Genomic DNA, 10,971 nt, shown 5'->3' with positions numbered 1-10,971 from the left:
CCCATTATAAGGTTCAAGGAAACTTTCAAAGAAATCCAGTCACATGCACACAGGCTAAACTATAATCCTGGAATTGACAATCTAATGATAACAGACTGGAGCGGCTCTGGCCCCAACACCTTGTGGGTTATCCTCCTGTTGATGTTTAGTTAGCACCGGCTGGGAAAAGGGCTGAAGGAGAAAAGCCAGCAGGAGATTATTACAAGCAGCTGAACTCAGACCAATAACATTCATCAACTGCAGGGGATCAACAGACCTTTCCCATGCTTTTGCCAGTCCTTTGATAGGCCTATTTTTCTCCCTTTCAATGAGCACAAAGGAAGAAGCACTTGCATTGTTTCACTGTATTTACATGTAAAATGTATGCTGTAACGCAGTGGTGCTCCCGGACCCACCCATCACCTTTTAATGACAATGACAATGGGGGGGGGAGGTTGCGCCAGCGGTTTCGACGACGACGGGAGGGGGGGGTGCTAGCGATGTTGACGACGTCAGCTAGTTTTCACGCAATGAGTGAAGGTTAAATGCTTAGAAATACAATAGATATAACTGAGATAGTCTTGCTTCAACATCATGTGATTAAACCTAGCCAGCAAGCTAGCTACTTTTGAGAATAGCTAGCTCATAGAATGAAAAAATACTTAAAGCTACCCTAAATGTGAGACATACTGTCCACCTTTTGCTACTTCAAGTTAAATATAAACTAAGTTCTAACAAACTATGAGCTGTACTACTGCTAGACGCTAACACCGGCATGCTAACATGCTATTTTTAGTGGTTCAGCTAGTTTATCTTATTGACTTGTGCTAGTTAGCAAACAACACAAGCTACAGCTGATGTTGCGAGTAGTTTTGTATTTATTTGTTCAATGTATTGGATAAATCAAAGTTTTGAGGGTTCTAGATGTTAGTTATTATAATACATTAACTCTGTAGATTTGTTTAGGATTTATATAATACTGTATTTTATAAGCAACTTCTTGCTTATGTTATAATCACATTTTGGTTTGACCCTGCTTGGCTGAATTATAATTTGCACTATAAAGGTTATACAATATCTATATCTGGTTGATATAGATATTTGATATAAAAAGAATGCTTATGTCTTGTATTAACAATTAGGACAACTCCATTTTCATTGCCAGGAACAATGGAAAGGTTGTACTGAATAGGATGTCTTCATCAGGCTTACACAGACAACAACCTGTTCCAGCTGCTTCCCTTTCATTAGCAGATTTATAGGATTAGGGTCCCTTCTGAGATGGCCTAGCAACAGCGACCATGGTAACACATTAAGGCATCAAATATCTAGAGATTTACCTAACGATATTCTCAGCACCTTCCTGTCAATTGCAGACACTAAAAACACTCTGTTGAGGTTTCCAGGGTGCTGGCGGTGGGAACACTGTACCGGTCCCTAATGATTCATTAGTACCTGGCTCATTATGCTAATAGGACTGGTTATTTTTTAAATTTCAAATTGTTACATTTTTTCGGTGTCATATAACACAGAAATCTGGCCTGCGCAGCTGTTTAAATTTTTGTTCTGTGGTTTGTTTCTGCTCATGTGACTGATCAGTGTGGTCAGATCATGTCTTCCTATTACAACATTTTATGAAATCACAAAGCAAGCTGTTAAGACAAACAAAGAGCAACAGAACGGAAAAAAATATGAAAACAAACCCAGATAAAATAGAAAATAGATTAAATTCACTGAGAACACATGCATATACTGTAAGACATTGCCGTAGTGTATTGGAGTGTGGGGGCGATTGCTCCACTATATTCATCACACATTCATAATAACTTTCAGATTAGGATGGTACAAAACAAAAGTCATGATTTACTTTTTACTAGACGTTATAGATTACAGAATAACTCAGACTTAAATAATTCTGAGGGCTTTTTTAGAAGTGTGCGTCATCTTATCAAGCATTTGATTGGTGCGGACCTGTTTTTAATGGGTTGCGGGCCTTTGCATGGGAAAAAAATTCACAAATTTGTTTTTATTTTTTATTTTGAAGGGACTTTTTTAATGCAGCGGTGTGTCAGTATTTTTGCCGGCTTGTCCGTCCATGTTTTCAGCAGCGTGTGCCAGGTTGGCTCAAACCATTCTGATATGGGGGAGACATTGGGTTTTTAGGATAATTAAACATCCTGAATATAAGATTTATCTTATGAACTTGATTTTGAATAAATTTGAGATGATGAGAATGTTCCTTGATTTGGGTCGCGGCTTGTCATTAAGGGGTGATGGTGGGTCCCGGAGCCAGACCAGTTGAGAACCACTGCATTATAGCAAGTATACACAACCAGGTCGTGAAGGCGCCTCATTTAGCCACTCGTTAGTGACTCAACATTTTCAAGAGGGCTATGTACACACTTTTTTGTGTCAAAAGAAACACAACTTAGTTTAAATTTAAAAAAAGACTTTCCTTAGAGATAAGGGGAACGAAAGTACAAAAATGCTGATTCATTTCCGTGTTTTAAGACGCATTCCAGCCACTCTCAACAGATGTCAGTCTTTGGGAAACTTTATATTCAAATTTACAGTTGAGAGTAAAATTCACGTTACAATGCCTGCTAACACTAGATAACCTTAGGCTCCATTACCTTCAGGTCCTTTCAGAGCAACTACACTCTAAAAAGGCCATAACTTGATTGATTTAAATGTGTTAGGTCAACAAATACCTTTGAAAAGTAATCTCAACTTTACTAATAAGTAGTGCAATACACTGAAAGTGTACTGTCTTCTAGTAGGGACATCTTCTGAGGTAACTAAGGCCAAAGGGCATGTGTATACGGTGTCCGTCTGTTCACAATAAGTGTTCAACAAACCGAGAAAACTTGCTAACCGCCGTAAAAGCAGAAGAAGAAGACGACAAGGAATAGACATATGTTTCCTCTGAGCATGCGCACGTCTGCAGGAGACAGCGACACCCCACAGCTCCAGTGTTGCTGCAGAGTGCCGTTTATTGCACATATAAACCAAGTAAAACGGTTTTTGTTCTTGACTAGTTAGTCAGCAAATTTTTATTTGAATAAAAGGGTTAACATGAACACGTTTACAACGTAACAGGCTTTTCATGTGTTCATTACTTCATGTGTATTCATTTAATGAAAAGGCCTATTTCGGCCTTGAGTTTGACACCTGTGTTCAACAGGTAAGCTACAAGTAGTTTGGGAATGTGGTCGAGCAGGGGTTCTAAATTAGATTTGAACCGGGACCAAAATCATGGGTACCGACAAGAGACATTTGCACAACTATTAAGTCTGCAACAAGTAACAATTATAAAATGAACTGAATAAAAAGATCCCTCTTGTGCAGTTATAGTGACACTAAAAATTGCAGTATCATTGATAGGTTTGGAAATTTGCTGACAAATATTATGTGGTTGCATATTTCCACTTTTATAAGAAGTACCAAAATACAATTTGATCTGTCACCATTTAATGTTCTTCCCCTTTTCTACTGTGGTCAGCACACATGTTTTGTTATGTCCAATTGCCTGCCTGCAGAAAGTTCAGATTTACGAGGTCTACCTTTCTTTGTGAGGAGCCGGACAGCTTACTGAGGGTTAGGGTTAGTCACCAAGGAGGTGTTGAAGATGGCGGTGAACACAGGAGACAGCTGGTCAGCACAATGCTTCAGGGTGTGGGGCGATACTGAGTCCGGACCGGCTGCTTTCCGGGGGTTTTGTCTTTTGAAGATTGACGTCACTCTCCAAGACAGAGAGGGGCGGGGTGGGGGAGAGTAGTCCAAAGGTGTGAGCACCTGATGGGTCGGGGGGGGGTGGTGGAGTTGTGGGGAATGGACTCAGGACATTGTCTTTCAAATCTGCAGTAGAACTCATTCAGCTCATCTGCCAGGCGGAGGTCATTCATGGAGTGGGGGGGGGGGGTTTCGGCTTGTAGTTAGTGAGGTGTTTAAAGCGTCTCCAAACCGAAGCAGAGTCGTTAGCTGAGAACTGATGTTGGAGTCTCTCAGAGTAGTCGTTTAGCATCTCTCACCGCTTTGCTAAACCTGTATTTAGACTCTGTGTACTAGGGTTGGGTATCGTTTGAATTTGAATGATTCCGATTGCGGTTCCAAGCGATTCTCGATTCCGATTCTTTTAAGAGGCAGGGTCAAAAAAGTTTAAGATATTTTAAATGGGCTAGCTAACCAAGGGTCTTTCTGGAGGAAATAGTCTGACCTTCACCATCAATGTTAATTCTATGAACTTTTTATTAACTTTACTATGAATTTCTAACAGGGCTGTTTTCAACTACACTACACTAACTATTATAAATTATTAATATATTTTAAAAGGGGTACACTTCCTCAGGAGAGCTTTATTTTAGAAACCTCACAAAAACACATTTACACATGAGTGTGTGATACTGCAGGTACTTAAACGTTACCTTGCTCCCACTGATGGGCCCTTGGAGCCAGAGGAGGAGGCAGCGGAGGACGGGCGGCGCAGCGCGTCAAACACGGGGCACACGTAGGGGGTTGCCAACTCTCCCAACCCCTAATCAGGGACACTTTCGCTCTCGGGGGTGCTAGCACAATCTTTTTTTCCTTTGGAGCGCCAGCCTCACTGCTCATTTCAACCGCGCGCACACTGGTCTGATTCGTCACAAATTCACAACAACCGGGACGCTATCCATGTTCGATCGCGCTGTTACACTTCCGGTGGACGCTTCTTCGTTGGTGTTCAGCGGTTTCTATTTCCGGTCGGCGCCGGCGGACTGAGAATCGAAGCTAGTCCCGATTCCAATCGATTCTCGATACCCAACCCTAGTGATAAGCCCTGCTTGCTGTAGTGTAGCAGTGATCCAGCGTGTTCTCCTCTCTGGTCGCGCATTTAATACATTGTTTGAACTCCAGAAGTTCATGGCTGAGGTTTCCTTTGTTAAAGTCACCGAGGACAATAACCAAGGAGTCCGGGTTGTTCCGCTCCACACGCCGTATCTGGTCTGCGAGTGTCCGCTGAATGAAGCGAACTCACGGGGGGAGTAGAAGGGTTTGCAGTTGCCATCTCAGCAGCATTGCCTTTTTGTTGGACTCATCTATGCTCTGTGTGTTTTCACTAAATGCCACTGATCTGTTGACCAAATCTGGTCAAAAAGATTTCTAAAGACCAGTTTGTCGTTGTCTTGTTACAGACAATACAATATAGTTGTTTTTGTTCCTTTCCATTCATAATAAAGGCAACAAAGCCACATACACCTTGTTGGTTTATTTTTTTCCTTAGTTAGGTCATCTAGGATTTAGACTGATGTAGTTAGAGTAAAGACAAATTAGGAATTTTAAAGACATAATGATTAGTTCCGAGAAAATTACAGAAATATTTAAAATAGCAGGTTGTTCCTAATGTTCCTGCCAATTTGGTCTTTGAATTCTGAAATTCAAATATATTGTTTTGCAAGCAGCTGTTTACTTGTTATTAAACACTTTGAGTTTCAATAATGTTCTTATAGTTTTGGTCTGAATAATAATTTTTGACAAAATTAGGATAGCACTTTGAGCAAACTTCTTCGAGTTGACACAACACATTATCCATTAGTTGAGTATACTCAAAAAAGCTTTTGCAGCTAGTTGCTTAACTATTTTATGTATTCTCAACTTTTTAGTGTACGAAACTAACCCCCAAAGCTTTTGCATTTTTGAATGCAGCAAGGGAGTATTGTATTTCTTATCAATATATCATAAAATAATAATAATTAAAAGTTTTGTAATACAACTGGCAGTGCATGAAAACACATGAGCGCACAAGCAGAGGCAGTGAAATCCGTAGAAAATGTTAGGGATAAATGTTAAAATATCCAGCATCGGTTACTTCAACTGGTAGCAGCACTACAGTCAACTTAACCAAAGCTACTGGGAAAAAACCCCAATGTGGTGGAAGTAGTGAGACAGGGCATAATGCTACTACGCTAATGGCAAGCTGCGCTTTACTTCACGAGATTACAACATGCAATGTGATGCAGGATGAGGAAATGGATTCAGACAACTAGACAAGTATCTTCTCCTTTCTGCCACTTGATGGAGCTGTAATACTGAAAAACCAGCATGGAATCATAGTTGCGCTGCTTTTTCTTTTAAAGAGTGCTGCTTCTGGTTTTCCAAATTGTAGTTCCGCTCCGTGATGACAATCCACACTGAGCTGATATGAAAACACACTCGTGCTTTCGGTCAATCCACCACACTAAACTCGCCTGTCTCTGATTCTCATCTAGTGTTGCTTCTGTCGCAGACTTTTCAGATTTCAATTAAAGACTTCCTTGCGGATCTTCTTGCAGGCCCTACACACACACACAGTGTGGAGTGATGACTAGCGTGTGCGCCTCCCACCACTCACACACAAAATATACAGCAACCAATTGTGTGTCCGCCAATGGCATGCACTTTAAAAGTATCAGCTCTCCGACGTGGATGCTTGGCAAGTGGACGAGAGGCAGAACTCTCAAGGACGGCCAAGGCTGACGCACCTCTCCCCAGGGGCCGACCCACCTGCGCCTCCTCTCTTGAGAGCACTCCTGAGGGGAAAGATCTCTGTCCCAGTGGGCACCTCCAAGCCACGGGGGAGGAGGTGGGTGGAGGGGTGGCGGGGGGGGCGCGGTAGGGGGTGTTAAAAAGAAAAATGGGCAACATGGCAACAGAGATCGTTGCCTTCGTCCTGACGATCTCCGGGTGGATCCTGGTGTCGTCCACCCTGCCCATAGACTACTGGAAGGTGTCGTCTGTGGACGGGACGGTCATCACCACGGCTACATTCTGGTCTAACCTGTGGAAAACATGTGTGACCGACTCCACCGGCGTGTCCAACTGCAAGGACTTCCCTTCGATGCTGGCGCTGGATGGTGAGTTGGGGGGTGACTGTGGGCGAAGTCGTGTTTTTCAGGTCATCTGACAAAAAAACTATTTCTTTAGTTCTATTAAAGCTTGAAAAAAACGTTTCTCTCTTGGACGCATGACCCCCAGTGGGTTTCTGAACTTGATCATTCCTTTTTGACTTTAGGCCACAAACAGCCACAATGTTTAAAACTAAAGGTCACTAGGGGTGTATTTCAGTGAGTGAGCTGATGCAGCCTCCTAATGGGTCCAAATAAAGCAATCTTAGAAAGTCATAGTCATGCAGAGGTCGCTGGTTTCTCATGTCTACTTTTTGCCAATAACAACATAACAATCAGGAGAGACATTGCTTGTACATGCTATCATTCTGTCTTGACGTTAAATAACCCTTTTTTAAAACTAGTTTTAAAGTGTTCTTATCTGTTATCACTGTTAGTATCTCATGTACTGCCAATTTAAACTCTGTTGAACGTCTTTTTAACATCACGTCCTTGGTCTTAAGTGACAGTCTCCAAAAGTTTCCATGAAGAATCTGACGCGTCACAGGAAAAAAATAGATTTTTTCAATTTACTGCTGAGATTTTAAGATTGATAGTACCTTCATTTAGCTGATAATTATAGTATTATGGAGTCTCAGCAAAACTAACCTGCTCCTATAGATTCCTATTTAGCTTGTAGACATACCAATGTAATAAGAATCAGAATCCGAAGTCATTCATTGCCACGTTTGTTACACAGAAGAATTTGTCTGGGTGATTAGTGGTCTCCTTGTATAACCCTGTGCAACAAAGATGGAGTAAGTTTCTAACTTGGAACTACTCCTTTAACGTACATGGAAATGTCTACTCTAATTGTCTAGGAGCCACTAGTTTAAAATCCCTTTCCCCGCTTCTGTCTCTCACAAAGCCTACATCCAGGTGTGCCGGGGGCTGATGATCGCCTCCGTGTGTCTGGGGTTCTTTGGTGCCGTCTTGGCCTTGGTAGGAATGAAGTGCACCAAAATAGGAGGCTCTGAGGCCACCAAGGCTCGCCTGACCGTCGTCTCGGGCTTCCACTTTGTCCTCAGCGGTACAGACCCGTGCAATTAAGCTGCATTTTAGGAAGCTGTTCACTTTTGGGTTCTTTCGGTCTTCAAGTTAAAGACACAACCAGCTCTTTCTGCTTTGATTTCAGTCCAATTTGGGAGTAGAAATCCCCCTTGATTCTCTCCGCAGGCCTCTGCTGCATGACTGCGTGCTCCATATATGCTCACAGGATCACGACAGACTTCTTTGACCCCCTCTTTGTTGCCCAGAAGTAAGTATTCAGATTAACATCCACGATGAAAGGATGTCCAGTCATACATTTCCTCGTGTTTTTTGCCCGCACACCTCCACCTCTCCAGGTTTGAGCTGGGAGCGGCTCTCTTCATCGGCTGGGCCGGATCCGTGCTGTGCATCCTGGGGGGACTCATCTTCTGCTTCTCCATGCCCGAGGGCTCCAGCGACAGGCGAGTTGATGAATCTTTCTTACGAGTCCACTTCTGTCGCCGGCAACATGGGGCTTAGAGCAAATCTGATTTGGAACGACTCTCGACCGCAAACTGAATCGGGCAATTTAAATAACGACTTTAACTGCAACAGAGAGACGACTACAGCCTGAAGACATGCAGTAATCCCTCTCAACAGCTTATGTCATAATTGCCGAGGCAACAGGGCAGGTTGTGTGATCGTCATTTCGATTAGTAATGCAGCCGTTGATAGCTGAATGTTTCCTTTGTTACAGTTGAGCAATAAGGACCTTTTTCCAAGTGAAAGTCACCTTGGCATTTATATAACTCGAGCCTGCATGTCCGCCTGAATAGGCTAAAAACACAGAAAGCTAGGGGCACAGAAATGAAGGACAATACAAAGAAATATTTAGGATTTGATCTCAGGCCGACAAGGATACTTGTGGCTTTGAGAGATTTGATGACTGATCACTTTCTCGTGGCAAACTTGAAATAAGGTTGACATTTTTGGGATACCATGTAAACATCAGTCCTTTGGCATTGTCCTTAAGGCCATGTTAGCATGCCGACTCTAGCGTTTAGCTGCGCATACAACTGCATACATAGAGCTGCTAGCAGAGCTGTAAAAATACCTCTGTTAAAAAAAAAAAAGTATTCATCAAGTCTTTGGATTCATCGTGCGACCCCTCCTTCGGGTCCCGACCCCTAGGTTGGGAACCCCATCTTCCCCTCACCGAAATCGAAGTTAATAGCGTGTTTTGTTGTTAAAGCTTGTCAAATAAAATTAAAGAAATTACACTGACAATTTAGAAAATAACTTAAAATTAATTTGAATATTGGTCTTGTGTGTGGTAATTTATTTTGAAAAGAAAATCATTTCGAAATTTACAAACAAAAAGTTAGTACAAATTTGAAACAACATTCATAACTAAGCAGTATTTTACGGTTAGCTCTTTTTTGAGGGTTCAGCCCGTCTTATTATCTACAAAGAACTTTTTATTTTAGGGGGGCTTCATTTCTTATCCCTTATTTGGGGTTGTCTCTTTGCAGAGCCGAGTACTCATACGCTGGAGCTGCATCGTTTGTGACGGCACGCAACAAGTGCAGGAAGACAGTCAACAGCCTTCAGAAGGAACCGGGGGAGTCGGGCCGGCAGTTTGGAAGAAACGCATATGTCTGACATGGGACTTGTTGCCCAATCGTCCCTGGCACAAAGCCAAGGGACATTCTGTGCCTCGTCTCCAAGACAATAATGTCCAGAAAGCCTAAATCATGTGTCAGTGGACAAATTAAGCTTATGCAACATAGTCAGATTCAGCTATAAATATGGCAACTTTTTCTGTCAGAGATAGTTTCTTTTTCTCTTTTTTTAGGGCAGGAAATTTAATTTGGCACAAAACACTGTTCAAACTCTCCGGTCATCTTTCCCAAGCTGTCCTTTTTCGTCTGTGTCACATACACTGGAGACATATATATTTCATAACTTTAAGTGAATTCTCTTAACTCTTAACCCCCCGTCCCCCTCACCCCTAGGGGGGGGGGGGGGGGCAGGAGGCCCGGCTGGAGGCTTCCCCTCATATCAGCCATCCATCTCCACCTAGGAATCATTATCAACAGGAACCCCGAGATATGTTACGCAAAACCTCCTGGCGCCGAGCTTGGATACTTGAACCAGCTGGCAAAGAGCAGTGGCCCCTGTACTTTCTGCCGCCTTACATCTGTTAACAAGTGTCAGGTGTCCCAGACTCTGCACGCTTTTCAGGTATAATGATGGTATTGTCTAACGGCCGCATTGCATGAATGGATGCTGGAACCCGCAAACGCTGCGCATCAAACTTAAAAACTTTTCTTTTTTTTAAATGGACGCTTGCAAAAGCTGTATCCAAATTCATTTTGAACTATTATCGCAAAGAAATTACTAGGAATCATTAGAAATCCATGAAGCGTAATATCTAATAATTTCTAAATTATCTCTGGAATTTCTTCAAGTGCATTCAAACACTGATAATTTAAAATGAAATGACATGAACTGAAGCACCCTCTGATTACAATGCGTTCCTCTCAAAGAGGTGGGTGGAATGTGTCGGGATCCAAAAAATCTGATTACCCCGGTAGCCGATTACCCCAAGAAATAATAAGAAAAATACATTTTTGTTCTGCTTGAATCTCAGATTATTGATCCATCTCTAATCCAAGCCAGTTAATGCTCATCTGTGCTGTGAGTTAAATCTGACATCAGCATGTGTTTAGCAGGTGCAACGAGCTTTCAAGTGCGTTACTGTCGTTAAACACAAAGTGACGATGAGGCTGATTGGAATGCCGTTAGATGTGCAGGTGTTAACCATGTGGGACAAAATAAATAAAAACAAATAACATTCGAAACATTTTCTTTTGTGAAATACTGTATAGTTTGACAAAGAAAGGCATGGAATGCACACGACTCATGGGCGCCTGAAACCTCCAAGTGTGTAGTTAACTGTAATCAATGATATTATGGAATGAAATGCTTCCATTCCCAAACTTATACTTAAAGTATTCAAAACTCCACTACTTTGCATTAAAGGGGAACCTTTGAACGATATAGGACGTCTCAAAAGGAACAGAGCCAATTCTGAAATCACACCAACAGAGAGCAGCATTAA

General features: G+C 42.2%; 1 protein-coding gene across 1 annotated transcript; it reads left to right on the top strand.

The window, feature by feature from the left end:
• The first annotated feature begins 6,628 nt into the window (after positions 1–6,628).
• Positions 6,629–9,509, top strand: cldn10a (claudin 10a). Its single transcript, XM_037462771.2, has 5 exons — positions 6,629–6,848; positions 7,747–7,908; positions 8,055–8,136; positions 8,225–8,333; positions 9,387–9,509. The coding sequence occupies exons 1-5, from the start codon at positions 6,629–6,631 to the stop codon at positions 9,507–9,509; spliced, it is 696 nt and encodes a 231-aa protein (XP_037318668.1).
• The last annotated feature ends 1,462 nt before the right edge of the window (positions 9,510–10,971 follow it).

This window comes from Pungitius pungitius, chromosome 3 (assembly GCF_949316345.1).
Source record: "Pungitius pungitius chromosome 3, fPunPun2.1, whole genome shotgun sequence".
Taxonomy (NCBI): Eukaryota; Metazoa; Chordata; class Actinopteri; order Perciformes; family Gasterosteidae; genus Pungitius; species Pungitius pungitius.
The sequence above is the reverse complement of the archived record's forward strand: the minus strand, read 5'-3'. Positions and strand labels throughout refer to the sequence as shown.